Source organism: Crassostrea angulata, unplaced genomic scaffold (assembly GCF_025612915.1).
Source record: "Crassostrea angulata isolate pt1a10 unplaced genomic scaffold, ASM2561291v2 HiC_scaffold_45, whole genome shotgun sequence".
Classification (NCBI taxonomy): Eukaryota; Metazoa; Mollusca; class Bivalvia; order Ostreida; family Ostreidae; genus Magallana; species Magallana angulata.
In genome coordinates, this window is record NW_026441600.1 from 317753 (window position 1) to 336649 (window position 18897).

General features: G+C 31.8%; 1 protein-coding gene and 1 long non-coding RNA gene across 8 annotated transcripts; one reads left to right on the forward strand and one right to left on the reverse strand.

Moving 5' to 3' along the window:
- Positions 1-9854, reverse strand: LOC128168726 (uncharacterized). 5 transcript variants are annotated; one of them, XR_008241437.1, is made up of 8 exons: positions 9431-9854; positions 7165-7268; positions 6001-6088; positions 5557-5676; positions 4089-4347; positions 2585-2648; positions 1419-1607; positions 1-858 (listed from the first exon to the last, which is right to left on the reverse strand). It is a non-coding gene; the product is annotated as an uncharacterized LOC128168726 (long non-coding RNA). The 5 variants fall into 5 exon arrangements; XR_008241435.1 differs by having other exon boundaries at positions 7165-7301; XR_008241438.1 differs by having other exon boundaries at positions 4084-4347; positions 7165-7301.
- Positions 9855-15760: 5906 nt separating this feature from the next.
- On the forward strand, positions 15761-18529 carry LOC128168746 (uncharacterized). Of its 3 annotated transcripts, none has more exons than XM_052834884.1 (5): positions 15761-15885; positions 16442-16564; positions 16708-16784; positions 17170-17313; positions 17552-18529. In XM_052834884.1, the coding sequence occupies exons 2-5, from the start codon at positions 16473-16475 to the stop codon at positions 18181-18183; spliced, it is 945 nt and encodes a 314-aa protein (XP_052690844.1). In that variant the 5' UTR covers positions 15761-15885; positions 16442-16472; the 3' UTR covers positions 18184-18529. The 3 variants fall into 3 exon arrangements, with proteins under 3 accessions (XP_052690844.1, XP_052690845.1, XP_052690846.1); XM_052834885.1 differs by having other exon boundaries at positions 16708-16775; XM_052834886.1 differs by having other exon boundaries at positions 16708-16775; positions 17182-17313.
- The last annotated feature ends 368 nt before the right edge of the window (positions 18530-18897 follow it).

An 18897-nucleotide genomic window follows, 5' to 3' on the forward strand; every position in this document is an offset into this window, starting at 1 on the left:
TTAATATTTTATTAAGGAAAGTGAAAAACAACAACTTAAAGGAACTTTAAACAACAATTTATGATCATAAACTCAAAATTAATCAATTTACATAACTGTCATAAACTTTGAAAATCTCAACATTATCAACAATTTCAACAATTATCATCAAATATGTAATATACACAAATGCATATGCATGTACACATTTATCAAATCTTGCAGAAAGATTGTCAGACATCTTACATGTATGGTTAAGAAGATCAAACAGACCATTCCATAAACCTTAAAACTGGCATAATATTCAGCTCGCATACAAAAATGCAGAGAAAGTTTAAATATTCAACAGTTATTGGCTGACTCATAAAAATACACATCCAAAAATATTCAAAAAATGTTCATATCCACATACTGGTACATTTCGGGGTTTTTTTTTTAAAACAGTGACAAAGATTTTTGTATGTGTGGAATTACAATTCACATACCTTAACTCATCATAAACTTTGAAAATCTTAACATGATCAACAATTTCAATACAATATTTACTGGTATTACAATGAATATGCGTGATGTTCTTTTCTATGAACACACACATATATTATTAACAATTTCATCAAAGTTATATGTACACTAAGACATAACTCAATCAAAAGTGCAAATCTTAGCAAATTTATTACTTTTTAACTCTCTTAAGGTCATTCCATATTTTTTCTTTATGGTCTCCCATATATCCTTTTCCACAATATTCTTCTGCACTTTTAGTTACATTCTGTAAGTCTTGGGCACATTTTCATTCATGGGAGTGTATTTGATGTGCAACAGTCTGAAAAATATTCCCTTACTTCCTTTTCCTCTTGTTTGACCATTTTACTCTTGTTGCTATATATAATATTTAAAATAAAAATATCGAATGTTTTTCCTGTATCAACATTCTGTATTGAAGAAAATTGTAAATGTTTATCTTTATAACCACCCTCTAAGGTCATGACCTACACAATGAACAAGAATATTTATTGTTTAGGGGTGAAGATCCCATTGGTTTTTAAGATATTTGGTCATCATTTCAAGTTTATGGGGGTTGAGATTGTACAATTAATCTGCAAAATTACGATATCCCTATCTTCAAAACTGTTGGGAGGAGTTATTTGCACAAAAGATGTACCCTATAAGCAAATGACTAGTTCAAAAGTGGGTATTTTTTGCAAAAATTTATAAAGTTAAAATCCTAGCAATAATGCATATCTCGATTATATATACAATTGATCTGCAAAACAAAAAACCTTAATATCTTGAAAACTGTATGAGTTGTGCAGACAAAGGGGTACCCTTTTGGCAACTGCCCGTCATTTCACCACTTCAATTACCAGATTTTTCTGATGGTAAAACCCATTAAACGCTTTCTAACACTAGCTGTGTATTTTTCCTGCAATGCTCTCTACCTTACTATCCACATGAAACGCCTGAGTATAGTCCACTGATGCATTTTCCATAGGCGGTATTGTAAACATTCCGGTTCATAGCTCCGGCCCTATTTTTCGTTCAGCAACGAGGGACCTCTTGAATGAAAGCTCATCAAATTGCCTCTTTCCTGTTAAAATTTTATGGTGTGAAGTCTGTACTGAAAGTCTCTAAAAATGAAAGTAAAAGTAGGGAATTTCACAGTTTTGGACAGGGTGTACGTCAAACAATTTCAATTCTTTCCTTCAAATGATAATTTAATCATGACACTTGCTTTTAAAATTGCAAATCCTTTTTTCTAACATGTGTCAAGCATTCTGATTTCAAATGTCCAAATAAATGTATATACACTCTGCAATTTAGCAATTTTTTTTGCTTAAAGAGGTTCACTCCAAATTAGGTTTTGGGTAGCCATTTTGGGTCACCTCTAGTCTGAAAATTTTGCATCACATATTAATTCTAGTAGTATATTCATATTTTCAGGTTTTCAAGAAGGAAACTCACTAGTTTTAGAGTACTGGGTACTGTTACTTTAGCTTCCTAATTTTCAGCGCAGACCAAACTTCTAGATAGTTTGTGTATTACGATATATTCATAATGTTCTAAAAAACATATTTAAACAATATTTTGATATTCCTATCGGTATATTTTGGCATATTCAGCTTATATTTCATAGAAGTTAAGAAAAAATTAACTCAAATTTTGGCCTAATATTAGCTTATTCCATGCTTTATCTCAAATTTTTGAGATGTGACCCCTACTTGTTTTAATTTTAAATGAGACATTGAAATTCAATGTATGTCTATTTGTATGCAAAGTCTTGGAAAGATGACAATTTACTATAACTTTTTAATTTGCGTGATAATTTGATTACTCCAAAATTTTGTAACATCTGTTGTTGTGTTCATTATGTACTGGCCTTTGAAGCCACAGTAAAGCAAGAATATTTAAACTTTGACTTAGATTTTACTAAAAGAATAAAAATACCCACTAAGTCTGTGAAATATGTATAATCAATATAAAGTTTCCCAGTAATTATCTGCATGTCAAATACTGAATATATAGTTTTTACAGGTTCCTTCTTTCAAACTTGGACAAGTGTAATTACCCGGTAGACATCATTGTTACAAAAATAAATTTTACTTACATCTAGTGTGCCTCATTGTTGTGCTTTAATCTTTGATGAAGTTCCAATTCAATATACAAGGTATCTAAAATGAAATGTTTTGAATTTAATTCTACATGTATCAAACACTATCCCCAACATTTGTATTTTTATGTCACAATCAGCCATTTATTTAATACTCAGAGAGAGAGAGAGAGAGAGAGAGAGAGAGAGAGAGAGAGAGAGAGAGAGAGAGAGAGAGACAACAAACAACTACTGTAACATCTCCGACACATTTGTACAACCTAAAGACAAACACCAACACTCCCCCCCTTCAAACATTCAATATCAACCCCCACCCCCAAAAATTAATCTATTGTTTTAAAAGTATGAATAGATAAATACAGGTAATTATCTACATAAAATGATTACAGATAATTTCATTCAATATTTTGATTATGAGGCCTAACAAAAAAATAGGTTTGTTTCCGCTTTCAGGCTAAAAAAAAATAGGGGCGGTAGGTCGGCTTCTTTTTTTCTTTTTCTTTTTTTCCCCCTCTCCATCTGTTCAATTGTGCATATTAAACAATTTATCTATTAAACTGGGTAAGATAAAAAAAACAACCCAAGTATTTGTTGTTATTGTTTAAATGATCTGATGAACTTTTTCCACGGCTGGTGGGAACATTTCTCGACCTCAACTGGCACGACATGTGCTGCCATTTGTAAAAAACAAACCTCTACACAACACTGATGACATCTAAATAAGTTCTATAAGCATTTTTATGACTTAAATTCAGAGGACACAATAAATTTTTAAATCGGATAAAAACGAAATTTTAACAATAAACAGATAAAACGGAAATTTACGAAAAAACTCGAAAAAATTTTTGGGGTCAGTGGGTTTAAGTATGGGTCAGTTTCAAGCAGAAACAAACCTTTTTTTTGTTAGGCCTGATTAACAAGGATAGGTTTTATGGATTTAGTACTAAGCAACATGGTAGGCTTTCACATATTAAAGTGTGCATACGTACATCTACAGTCATGTCACATACATGGCAGATTTGTTTACACAAATTTAATGCACATCTATAATCATAAACATAGAATGGGAACCTACCAGGCATTAAATGCAACTCCCTTACAATGCAAACTAATATTACATGTAGATAGCTAGACACTGCTTAAATGAATTATTTTCCTTCACTAGAAACTTTCTACTTATCTACGTTCACTTTTACTCGCTTGAAATGATCGCACTAAAAACCAAATGCGATATTTTTTATTTTTTTTAATATAAAAACTCAAAATAAATTACATTCAAGTCAAAATCAGAATTTCTTCAATTCATTAAATTGGTTTTCTGAAAATCCCACAGGGGATGGGGGTGGGGGTGGGGGTTGTGATGGATTTTTACTTATAGAATGAGTTATTTAAATGATTGAACTTCTTGGAAATTTAGGTTGTTCACATAATTGAGAAGATGTACAACAGAGAAATGCATGTTTATCATAATAATTGTAAATAAACAAGGAATATACCTTACCAGCATGGAGTTCAATATTGGTATAGTCCACTAATGCATTTCCATAGGCGGTAATGTTAACGTTCAAGTTCATAGCTCCAAAGCCTTAATTTTCATTCAGCAACGAGGGACCTCTTGAATGAAAGCTCATCAAATTGCCTCTCTCTTGTTAAAATTTCGTAATGTGAAGTCAGATTCGTTTTCCGGCAAAATGTGTCTGTATTGAAAATGCAATGTAGTGAATTTCACAGTTGTAGGTCAGGTAGACTGCTTGCTATTTCTGCAATTGATAAAAAAATATATTGATTAAATATTGAAATCAAATTTAATTTCTATTTAAATAACATAGATGATATCCCGCACAAGCACTGGAATTTGTACATTAATATGATACAATGCCTCATGTACTTGACCTTTATTTATTCATTACAAATTGTTTTATTTTATATCAAATCAGGGAGTGGATGTATACTGTAGTGCATCATATCTCTCTCTTTTCTAATTTTTTTTTTAGGTCAATTTTCACTTTAACTATTATCACTGTCCCAAATAAGAATTTTCAGATAATTCAACTTCCTTGTTTTATGCATAGATCATCTATTTATATAGACAGAGAATTGTTAACACAATCTGTTCATGGTTCACAAATTAACGTACAAGCTTAGAGTACATGTACTACCGATAAAAAGTGGTATAAAAATGTATGTAATTTAAAACTAATTTATATACATGCATAATTATTTATTTGCATATCTTAATTCAAAATTTTCAGATCCAAGGTAACTGCCCGATGATTAACCCTAATAATATATATCATAAATCAAATTCATAGGGCCTATCAAAAAAAAATTGTTTGTTTCCGCTTTCATGCTGAAAAAAGTAGCGTCGGGTCGGTCGGAATTTTTTTTTATTATTTTCAAATATTTTTTTTTCCTTCAATATTGCAGTATCCATACATGTCGGTTAGATACTGACACTGCTGAATGGTATAAAATGAGAAATACTTTTCATATCATTCCTGACCATTAAGCTGGTCTTAAGAAAACACAAAAATGATACTATATATAACATACTTCCTCTGACAACAATGAGAGCATTATTAAAATCTACAACACATGGAAACATACAGCCATATTGAAACAAAACATTTGTGTTACACTGATTTGAGAAGAGTAACTGCTTCAAGCATTTTTGTGACCAAAATTTTGAGCAATTTTTTTCAAAATCGGATAAAAACGACAATTAACGATTTTCAATCAAAAATCCTTTTAAAACGTTTTGAGTCGGGGGGTAAAAGCAAGGGTCGGTCGGGAAAGCGGACACAAACAATTTTTTTTTTAGGCCTAGGATAAACCTTTGCCCTTCTGAAAGTTAACAAAAACTTGACTGAATGACATATTTTTGCCAGAAACCTTTCAGTTTACAAATAGCAGTTTTCTCTTATGATTATTTTTACACATAGGAACCCATACATATTTAATGCACATACCTTGCCCCTGGCCTCAACAAGGTCTTGCGTGTCCAAGGTTTCTTTTCCAGAGTTGAAAGGTCTGCATGCAGTGATTTTTCTATGCTGCTAACCTAAATTCTGTTCACAAAAACTTTCAATCTAAAATTAGAATTAATATTTATGTGTGTGTGTTTCATAAGACCACTAGCATTCTTTTATGATTGTGTACAGCTGACACTTCACAATGAATTAGAAAATTTGTCTTTGTCTCCAATAGAAATAATGCAATATAATAAGTTAACAAATTACAATAAAAGTCTTTTTTTTTAAAGAATGTATTTAGGTATGTTTAGAAAATTATTATTTATATTATCCAAGGTTCAACTCTTTTTTCTACAGAATCAAAAAAAAAACTTAAATTGTTTGACAGGTACAAGATAATATAATTATAAACATACATAATTATACAAGTGTTGTACATACCTTTAAACTGTGAATCCAGGCCTCGATCCACTTTTGCTCTTTGTCCTGATGTCAGTATAGCTCTGATCATCATCATCATCATGTGATTCTACAACAACAAAGAAATATTTCAGATTTTTTATAAAGTTATAACACAGGCATTTGACCTTATATAATTTTCTTGTAATACAAAAATACTCTAATATTACACAATTAAGGTACACCTCGCCGCCATTTCGGATTTTTCTAGGACAGTCATACCTGCAGGAATTTCGGTGGAGATTCATTGATAAAGTTAATTAATTTGCAATACTCTCCATCTTCAAATGGTCGTTCGACATCTACATAAGCTTTAACGAATTCAACCAAATCAATGCATTTCATCTGTCAACAATGAAAATGACCCCTCATCCTGCATCTACTGCTTTTGATATGGGATGAATGGTTAAACAGAGGACAGAAGTTGACATTTAAATGTCATACTTAGGGTAATCCCTTCCAAATAAAGCAATGATACAGACACCAACAATTCAAGGCTTACTTATTTACTAGACCCCCAATATGTTCCGAAGAAAAAATGGCACACTATATATACAAAAGCCAAAATATCATTGGTCAACACTTTATGATTAACCAATGAAAATCAATGAAACATAACATTACGGTGGGGAAATTGATGTCAATCATGATATCACTTAATAAATCATAAAATCTCTCCCGAACCAGGATATATTAACCAATATAATTATAATTATTTAAGGCAGTTAATGTGAATTTAATAACAACAAAGAGGTTCATGCTGAAAGGAACGCTGATCCAGAACATGATAGAAATGGTAGTCGGAACTCGGAAAGGTCTTAGTGACGGCACTTAGCCTGTCTCCTAGTATGGTCATTAAGAAATTGAGTTTAATTAAATGTATATGAAAGACTGCAAAACCAAGAGGATCAAAAATAGTTTTATGATTGAGTTTCAGGCTTAAAGTCGGACTGAAGTGTTAGTTTTAAATAAATTAATCCAAGCTATTAGATGGCAGCGTTGTGTACCTTGTGTATTTTTAGGTATAGGGTATATTTTTTTATTATGGAAAAGATATATTACATCATGCAGGTGCCTGTGAACATGAAACATGTACATACATTACACAAATGTTGTACATACATTGTACATGTGACGTTGACTTACCATTATAAAGCTCATCCAGGCTTGACTTCTACTTCCAGGTGCTAAATCAAAAGGGTCATCATCACATGATTCTGCTAAATCAAAAGGGTCATCATCACATGATTCTGCTAAATCAAAAGGGTCATCATCACATGATTCTGCTAAATCAAAAGGGTCGTCATCACATGATTCTGCTAAATCAAAAGGGTCATCATCACATGATTCTACAAAAAACAAAGAAAAAGTATATGTATATGACATAGTTAGCTTATTTGTTCATTTTGGGGTCCAAAGAGGTCCATACAACTTTCCTACTGCACCCAATATATACATGTACATATATAGCCATTAGGTTTCTAAAGATCCCATACCAATGAATCTTATCACAGGTAAATATTGGTAGCTCGAACAAGAGATATCTCGAATACCCTGCTTATGTTGAAGTCTACCGCTGGTCCCGACCGTTTAATCTCTATAAAAATGTAATGATTTTAAAAACTCCTGATATCTCGAATATGGTACATATTTTCGATTACCCTTCTTATGTAAAAGTATATTGAAGGGCTAAAACGCTAATTTTACCTGATTTATCTAAAAGTGGAGTCATTTTTTTTTAACAGCTGAACATAATTGCATGGTATCATTACTTCACACGTTCACACGGCAATATTTACACCTTTCAAAACTATTGTTACCTCAATCATGCGAGACATAGTTTATTAAGATGGCAGCTTGTGTGTTTTGGGCATGTAAGGTGATGTGGGGCACATCTTTTTTCAAAAGCTTTTTTGGGGTTCAATATTGTAAAATTTGAAAATTCTAAACCGGTGAAAGTATTCTAATTATAATTAATAAATGTACTTGAATCCACGGTAATATCGACAGATGTCCCATCCCATACCACCTTAATACATATCTATAAAATTTAGATTAAACACAGCCATGATTATCGCAAATGTGTTTAATAAAACACACGTACTGTATACGGACATATTGAATACACAGCTTGTGAAGTGACTATGATTTATCATACATGTGAAATGTTTCCACTTTTTTCAATATAATTACTAGATATGAGGACTGATGAGCACAATAAATTAATATAGAATACATTAGCTTCACAGACACAAAAAATACAAAAATATACTGTGTGTATTAGCTAGATAATAAAAATTATATGTGTTATTTGTTTAATTTCAAGCCGTATTTTTCATTTCATACGTGATAAATTTCAGTAATTACATGGTAAGTGCTTCATCCCATTGCAAGTTGTAAACTGTCGAGTGACAAAAATTTTAAGTCATATTTAAAAGGAAACATTGATTTAATAATCAAAAAATATAAGTCATATTTAAAAGGAAACATTGATTTAATAATTTATATAAGAATGGAATTAATCAGAAAGCCACTTTAGATATTTTGAACCCCTGGATACTTGTATCTCGAAATTTTGTTGAAGTCACCTCAATTAAGTTCAAGATACCAATGTTTACCTGTATTTTCAATCTATTACCATTTACAATTTTCCCGAAATGTTTCTATGTTAGACCCCAAGAAGTGGTTATATAGTTGATTTGGAACAGCTAAAGAAATTTTAATCATTGAAACAATGTCAATTTTTAAGACAAAAAGTAACTTTATATACAATAACTATCTATATAAAATACTAGACATACACTCTTTATGGCGTAATAATGGGCATTTTGGTGTTTTTGAAGGGTATTTCGGTGTTTTCACCGGGTATTTCGGTAAATCGCGGGTATTTCGGTAATTCTATGTACCGACAAAAAGTTAATTAAACAATTAATCACTATGAAAAAAGTATTAAAGGGACAAGGTCACAATTTTTGTCATAATTTATTTTGCTGTTTTGAATGCACAAATAAGGCATTTAAAATGATTAATCGAAATAATTGTCAGTTGTTAAGTTTTATGCAAGATAGTTCACTGTGACACAATTTTAGGCTTTGTAATGTAAACAAGGATTGTGCAATGATTTTGTTTACATACATTAAAGACCAGTTGTAAAACTGAAATCAATGTGTAAAACGATTGGAAATGAAAATTTATGCCAAAAACAAACTAGCAGATAGAAAAAATCTTCTTGGAGGAAAGTTTTACAATAAAACTTCTTAATAACAAACACAAGAAGCACTGACAAACTTGTTGGGTACTTAGACTAATTCTTCCATATCAGTAGTGTTGTTTATGATTAAAATAGATTTTGTCAATATATCTTTAAAAATATGAAAAGAAAAGAAATATATAAGACTTTAAAATAACTTACATTCTTATCCAGATAGCAATAAGGCCTTGAATGAGTTTTCTCTAGTTCCAGGTGATATGTTCATCAAGCATCTGTTTCAGTAGCCATTGCTACTTTCTGATTGGATAATCTTATCACATGTCATAGTTGTTTGGAACTCTTCTGAATTCTTCATTGTTGATGATAAAACCAAAGGCATTCCGAAAGAATTTGATTTCAACAAACAGTAAAGTCCATTAGATGGACTAGATTTTATAGACAAATCTCAGACAAACATTTATTGGGTTTGTGTTATCCAATACCCAGTAAATGTCTCTGGAACACAATGAAAGCAATTGGATTATTGGGTATACCCAATAAGTCAAAAGTACCCAATAAGTGTTCCAATGACATAAATTGAACCCAATAAATATTCTCTCGTGAACACAGACAGACAGACAGACAAACAGACAGACGGACAGACAAACAGACAGACGGACAGACAGACAGACACACAAGGGTAAAACAGTATACCCCCTCTCCTTCGGAGCGGGGGTATAAAAAGAAAATGTTAATATATAAATGCGCTGTATGACACAAGACATTACTATAGTGTGAGTTTATATGCGAAAGTTAAAGTAACTTATTTGGTGTTAATTCATGCAGCTAATGTAAACGGAATGAGTGACTTGAATTAATTACATTTCATGAAAAAAAAAATAAAGCTAGTATATCCAGAAATGGATAACTGATAGCCGGTTATTTATTTGAACATGAGGTACTGTAAACGTCTTTAGTTCCACATGTCTAATATTTCACGATTTCCTGTGTAAGTACCTTTCACGGTGTTTTTAATTTCACGGATAATCGATTTCTTATGCTAGAAAGGTAAATCCTGATTGTAAAAAAATCTGATGAGTGATGAACCTGCATCATGTAACTTACATTATTTTCTTTTGAATAAAGTAAAATAAATTAAAGCCTTATTCACGTTAAGTGCCATGAGAATAATAAATCAAGTTTGTGTCAAATGTAATAAGCACTTGTGTATAATGCGCAATTGATTATTGGGCGTGAAAATTAGGTGGGGGAAAACGCATATATAATCTGTTAAAAAGAAGTACACCTTAATAATCAATCAATCTTAAAATTAACTGCTAAATGTGAATGCCGATCACAGAAAACGTCATGGTTGTACAGGAGTCTTTGCCCTAAGGTATGTCCGAGATAATAAGCGACAATTAGCACCCGGTTTCACAATGGCTTCGAAAGGGCCACAGAGATAAAGATGAAACGAATCTTCCGTTATAAATAGTTGTCTAATTATGATATTAATTGTATTGAATTAACGTAATACTCATTCTAGCTATTTTTAACGAATATTAAATATACAATGATTACGATAAACAAGTTATAACTTAGGCCCCGCTCAAGGACACAAGCATCTGTAATGGCCGCCAACACGGAGATTGTGAATGCACAGCTCAATATTCACGGTGGCTTAATGTTCACGGAAAATTGTTTTACCGTGAACATAGTGAAATTAAAAACACCGTAATATTTTTCACGTCTACAGTATATTAGCGCAGAAATTTCCACTAAAGTTCAATAATCTCACTCTGTATCTGTTTACTCACAAGTATTACAGGGACGTAGCATCAAGAGGGAAGGATTGTTTGACACTAGTTTAAACGAATCAATCCTTAACTACTGCAACGGTACATACAGTTATGGGAAACTTGAAAATTACAGAAAACTAATCAAGATAAACTTTTTATGAACTGAAGCAATGACTGTGATATTTATCTATAACTTGGATAAGGCTCTTTATTTACCTAAACGTACCTTCATTAAATGTACAGGTCATAAACAATTTGTACCATAGCTGGATGGATTTTCCATTGTAAAATCATGTAGTATATCCCTATATATATCCAAAGCATATGGACCAATCCAATGTTAAGGGGTTAAGGTACATGAAGTTATGTTTTGGTTTATTCAAACTGAAGCCATATAGATACATGTGAGTTCGTTTAACATAATATCACAAGAAATTAGCAGAAAACTAATTATGGTGCCAGTAATATACCCAATACAATTGCATTGGTATTGTTTTTTAATTTAAAAAAATGTATTGTCATAATAATCAAATCCTGCACTAGGTTCACATCATCTGAAGCTAATATAAATTCAGATGTCTTTTATTAAATATCTATTTTTCTTTTCTGAGAGAACACCTATAGGAAGACAAACTAAAAATGAAATCTTATTTCAAAACCAATTAAATATCTCTAAATTATGATAATACTAACTAATAAAAATTTAAAATCACACAAACATTCATTTCATTTTCATTTTTGTATAACAAATATTTATGGTTTACATTTATATTTTCACAACATGTGGAACCCATCTATCAACTATCTTATCCATTCAAATTAAAAGCAAAAAGAATTTTCTTTAGAATATGTTGAAATTAGTGTAAACTTTAATACGGTACGTAAAACGTTCAATATTTAATGATAAAGAAAGCTAACTCTTGCTGAATAAAGTAATTTTGGTTAAAAACCAAAACAACAACTCGCTTTTCTGAACTAACAAGCACCGCTTCATTATGTTTTAACCATCAAATAAAAATGTGTATAAACATTTTTTCCCATATACTTTTCATTTGATTGTTCTACTGTGGAAACTGTTAAGCTTTGCTTTCTCTATTAACTGCTAGGGTTTCCAACGGAAGACCTTATAGTGATTGTAATGTTTCTTATTAAGGTCTTCCGTTTCCAACGGAAGACCTTATAGTGATTGTAATGTTTCTTATTAGGGTCTTCCGTCTTCATCGGAAGACCCCTCTATTATTCTATTGTTTCTTTTTCACTTTTCTTCTTATTATTCTTTTTTTTTCTCACCGATTTTGTGCAGAGGATTTCTCGGAGATGGCTGGATCGATTTCGCTCAAATTTTCAATATTAACGTGCTTTTATCTAAAGCTGATACTTTTTTTTTATTTTTGAAAAAACACTTCCAGTCAGAAGTTATCGTCCGTTTACGATTTTACAAAGTCAATTTTGTCTGTCGTGTTTCTCAAAAACGAGTAAAGATAAAAGACTGACATTTTCAGAGATAATAGATCTAGCGTTTTTCTGGTGCACCTTGGTCATGAGAATGTCCGCCGTCACTTCCGGTCGTCACCGGAAAGAAATTTGAAAAATTGAATTTTTCGACTTTTTTATTTTTTGATATTTTTCTTTGAAATTTTTACACCTTATAGTGACCCTCTTACTGATTTAGAATATGTAATTTGTTTTAAAATCGATTAAGGCATTCTCGAGAAATTAAGCGTCAGAGTCCTGAAGCGAGAGTCCGAGTAGCTCAGTCGATAGAGTCGTGGACATGGGTTCGAGCCCCGAGTGCCGCAAATTATTTTTCTCTTTTTTTCGCTTAGATCTACGATTTCATCTTTGAAATGATAAGTTTAATCTAATCTATTCAAAAATCGGACGGAAGACCACTCGTTGCTCGCAACGAGATCGAATCTAGTTATTTTTTTTTTCCTTTTTTTTGTCCACAAGATTTCTTAGAGATGGCTGGATGGATTTTCTTGAAATTTTCAGGACTGACAGAAAATTATGATATCTCCAGGTGTTTTTTCCATTTTTTCAAAATTCACTTCCTGTCGTCCGCTTCCTGTCCCGCGTCAAAAAGCTATGGACAATGAGATCTCAGAAACGATAAAGACTTGAACATCCAAACTTTGAGGGATGATAGACCTATAGTTGTAGATGTGTTTAAACTATTTTGTTTTGTTCGTCGTAACTTCCGGTCGTCACCGGAAGCACTTCAAAAAAATGCTTTTACGCATTAAATATATTTTACGGAGAATTAAAATATAAATATAAATGCTTACATATGTCATCTTTCCGATGTTAACTAAACATAAAAATTCTACTTCCGGTGAGATATCTCAAATATCTCATGTGGCCTTTTTACAAACAAATGTTTGAACAGTGAGATCTCAGAAACTGTAAGTAATCAAGACACGAAACTTACATGGATGATAGACATTTGATAGAAGATGTGTCTAATCGTTTTTATTTTGTCAACCGTCACTTCCGGTCCACAAAGGAAGAGTTCAAACAAATCAAGTTGTTTTTGAAGTTTACCTAGATTTCTCAGAGATGGCTGGATGGATTTTTTTGAAATTTGTAGGACTGATAGAGAACGATAATATCTCAACGGGTTTTTTTTTCATTTTTTTCAAAATTTACTTCCTGTCGTCCGTTTCCTGTCCCGCGACAAAAAGCTATGGACAATGAGATCTCAGAAACGAGAAAGAATTGAACCTCCAAACTTTGAGGGATGATAGACCTATAGCTGTAGATGTGTTTAAACTATTTTGTTTTGTTCGTCGTAACTTCTGGTCGTCACCGGAAGCACTTCAAAAATTATGTTTTTACGCATTTTATTTGTTTAACACAGAATTGATATAAAGGTATAAACGCTTTCATATTTCATCTATCCAATGATTAATAAACAAAAACAATTACTTCCGGTGAGATATCTCAAATATCTCAGGTAGTCCTTTTAAAACAAATATTATGACAGCGAGACCTCATAAACTGTAAGTGATAAAGACACAAAACTTACACGGATGATAGACATTTGATAGAAGATGTGTTTAACCGTTTTTATTTTGTCAACCTTCACTTCTGGTCCACACCGGAAGAGTTCAAACAATCCATGTTGTTAAAGAGATTTACTGTTTTTGTTTGACAAAGTAAGACAAATTGATAGTCAATAAAGTCCTGTTGTCTAATGGTTATGAAATACTGAGAGAAGCAATGTCTTACAGTTAAATTGATACATGTATATCAAAACGGAAGACTTTTTTGTTGCTTTTGCAACAAGAGTCTAGTTTTATTTTTATTTTTTTATAATGGCAGAGCTTTATTTCTTGCATTTTTAGATATTGAGTTAAATGAAAATCAGTGTAAATATTTTTCAAAAACATATATCGTTAAACTAACAGCAGAGAAACACTGCTCCTTAAAAATGGGGTGTTTTATAAGGTTTTACGTGCTTTTTATATGCAAATTTTGGTCAAAATTACAGAGGGGTGCATTTTTTATCACTTAAAATTTCGCAGCTGTAAACTTAAACAGAATACTCAAGAGCCTTTAACTTGTATGAAAAGGGATAATTGGTGTCAACTCCAGAATCATTGGTTGAGATAATAGTTGTCGTTTGTACATTTAATGTTTCGCTTCGTCTTTGAGAAAGGGCATCCTGTTCTTCAAATGGGTGTCGGAAACCATCTGGGTTATTTTGCTTTTAAAAATAAATCAATTTCACTTTTTTTACAGTATAAACGGCTATCAAGAATTTCTTTAGAGAAATTATTTGAGAACAAAAAAGTCGACATTTACTGACGATTATATCATCATACATTTTTAAAGCAAGTTTAGCGTTGTTTATGTATAAACATCTTTTTAGGATCTCTCTCTCTCTCTCTCTCTCTCTCTCTCTCTCTCTCTCTCTCTCTCTCTCTCCATAAATAGTTGATTAAGGTGGTACAAAAATGTATGGGACATTTGTCGATATTAATGTGGATTAAAGTTCATTATCTTTAGAATACTTTCAACAGTTTTGAATTTTAAAATTTAACAATCCAAAAAATAGCAGCTTTTAAAAATGGTTTTCTTCTCCTGATTTAATATAAAATGTCAAGAAATGTTTCATTTTCTACATACATTCTTTAAAACCAAACGTGGAGAACGGTAAATTGATTACTGAAATCAACCAAGACGTAATAATGGTTTGTTGGAATCAGTAGTTAGATAATTACCTTTAGGAGACATAAAGACAAACTTACACAGTGGAAATGAATACATCATCTTGTTCTCTTTATCAGATTTACAGGTGGCTTTTTCCCCGAGTTCAAATTCATCAAGCTTACCGTATAAAATACTGGTATTGGTGCTATACATGTATTAATACAATAAAACTAGGCATTCTGTGATAGAAACATTATTTTATTCTCATTCTTTTTACATGTAACTATTTAAAATTTTCAATTTTAATCCAAATTATCAATTTTTGAATGGAACAAAATATACAAAAAATTACAAAATTAAATCATATTCGTAAATAATGGAAAATATTACATACATTTTATGATGATTTGGTGTATGTCACGTTTTACACAAAAAGAAATTGAATAATTTTTTTTGAGATCGATCGAATGGGAAATTGAACGAGAAAAGTTATTTTGATATACATTCAGCCACGTAATGAATGCACTGTTTATAGAACTCATCCCATTCCTTTTAAATCCAAGACATGTCTTTAAATGCTCATTGCGTCCCTATTAGCACGGGGATTCAAAGGGAATTTCTAGATTTAAAAACAGATTTATTACAACTCAAGGATATGTATGACTTCCGCAAACTATCTGCTTGAGGGACATGTGGAATCTATAGCTTTTGCTTTGTACCATCGTAAGATATTGAATCATATTTTATTGTATAATATTATTTTCTTCGTTATTTTTACAGTTCCTAACATGTTTTAAATGTTAACATACGATTAAAGAGATTTTCTACGTGATTTCAAAATGTCGAAGACACATTTCGAAATTGCATGTAGAAGCTACCCAGGCATGACAGTATTGTGGCAGCGCACTTTTTCAATTATGATGTTTGATCAAACACATTGCATGTACCAGTATTCAAAAACTAGATTATATTGTGATTCTAAAAAAAAACAGTTATCTGAAGTGTGCCTGCATCGATGTCAAAAAATAATACAAATTGAATACTGATAGCACATCGTGTAATTCAAACAACTTCCGTGTCATACGTTATAAGGCTCTAAATAATATGTGCCAGCTTTACCGTGTAATTGTTACATCAAAATTTGATTTGGTGATCATTATTGCACTATTATATTTTAATCTAAACTTATCTGATTGTGTGTTTTTGTAATATCGCTTCTTAAAAAATGCTACATAATCTATTTGGAAATTCTAATCAAATTATGTGTTCATTTATACAGGTCAGGATTTATTTGCTACAAACTGAACAGGATGCATGTTACTCGTCAAAAGTTTACATTGTTCAACTGCTGTATCTTAATATCATTTGCAACTACAGTTGCGCGAAACTATTGCGTGAAAAGGTAAGTTTAACATGGATATATTTTCAGTTTAAACTCTATATATAGTCTAATATGATGTATTCAAGACACAACCATAAAAATGGTTAATTATTTAAAGTTTAAGAAATGTTTTATTACATATTGTAATCGCTTACATTTGACAGACTTGTGAATGGAATAATACGATGTTGCACAGGCTTTATTTGGAACAACACTATTGGAGATTGCATTGGTACGAAAGGTTTTTGTATCAGATTTATTCTCCAAAACTTGACCCTTACACGTAATTAAATTAGATATTACGCTATTCAAAAAGAGTTACTTAATATTTCTGTGTCTATACTGGCAATGATATATCTTATAAACGCTGTTCAATCGGCTTTATTTTATTGAACAGTATGTCGTAAAATACATTAAAACTTTTGGTATGTGTGAATCATGTATTTTCTGTACTTATACATGTATTATGTATATTACCTACATATCATATGAGTATCTGGAGTTAAAAAGATACCTTAATTTTCTATTAATATATATACAGTTACATTAAATTAAGCCTCGACAAATTAGACATTTTTTATAACTGTTTGTATTATTGAAAATTAAATATGCTGTTGATATACTAGCTTGCCCTCTAGGATATGTCGGTCTACAATGTGAAATTCCATGTGTCTACCCTCTGTATGGCTTAGAGTGCCAAAGTGTCTGTAACTGCTCCCGTGAGTTCTGCTTGATATCAACTGGGTGCACCAAATATGTCACGTCAACAGGTGAGAGAGAGAGAGAGAGAGAGAGAGAGAGAGAGAGAGAGAGAGAGAGAGAGAGAGAGAGAGAGAGAGAGAGAGAAACAGACAGACAAAGAGAGACAGACAGACAGACAATCAAAAAGAGAGTGAGACAGGCAGACTGATAGACAGACAAAGACAGACAGAGAGAGGGAGATATATCGAGAGAGAGAAAGAGCATCTGTAAATCAAAAATTCAATCTAACGCTTTTCAATTTTACAGAACACTATAAAACAAGCAGCCATACTGAGAGACAGACTGATTTAACCACATTGGTTACATACGAAAAATTGACCACAACTGACTCCTTTTCACCAATTCTTTATCATACCTCTAAACGTAGTTTATTCACTGAAAGCCATGATTTATCGCCAAATCAAGAATCATTTCCATCAGTGACTATTGCAGTGTCCATGGGATGTCTTATTTTGATCATATTTTTTCTAACGCTCTTAGTGTGTTTACTGTATAGGAGACATAAAAGGTTACGGGAATATGTTGATGAAAATCGTTATCTCTCGTGTGCTTTTAAACACACAAATGATTTAGGAAGAAAAAATTTATCAAGCATTGATGATGGAGAGATTAAAATAGCATTGACAATCTTTCAAAAGAAGAAGGAAAGTGTCATTCATCTAGAACCACACACTGTTTCCCAATCATCCAATCAAAACGTGTCGCACTATTCTTATGTTTTACCTTCAAGGATAAATCCCGAGAATCCCGGAAGTAGGACGTCACTGATTTCGATAGAGTCGGAAGCTTACGTTACACCTTCTGATAGATATAGCAGCAAGGCGGAGTCAGGAAGTGGAGAAGAGTCAAATATATATCTCACAGTGCTCAACGATTAGTTGCATTGTTCAATCATAAAAAAGAGCAAAACTTCCCTATATAATGATATACAATGTACATGTAGACTTTTGTCAGTTGAAGAGTTGGTCAAAGCATTGCATATATGTGTCGTAAAAAATTACTTTGACTACAAGGGCTTGTCAAAATTTATTGAGATTTACTCTTAATCTTCAGAAACTACAGATTAATCCGTGAAAAATTTACTAGAATGTAAACCACTTTGCATTTTTTATGGCTAAATGTAATACGAATGCCATTTTTTCAAAAGTTAAGGAAACTTTCATACAAGTACATTACTTTCATTTATAATTGAATGTAGGTATCTTGTCTCTTAATTAACGTCTGCGCCGGTGTAATGAAGAATGATGACCCCCGTAGAATAATGACCGGGGGTCATTTTTCTACGTAGAATAATGACCCCCCGGTCATTATTCTACGCAGAAAAAAGACCCCCCGGTCATTATTCTACGTAGAAAAATGACCCCTTTGCCTGAAGAATAAGTGTCATTTTCATAAAAATGAGCACACTCCACATGAAGAAAAGTGACCCCTGTAGAATAATGACCCCCTTGTATATTAAAATTTTTCAGTATATTTTTTTATTATTTGTGAAATAGTCTTTACACTATTGTTATTTTTACTGCTGCAGTTTACAGAAAGTAACAGAAATTATAATTCATATTCAAATAAACTAAAAGTGAAAGAAGGGATAT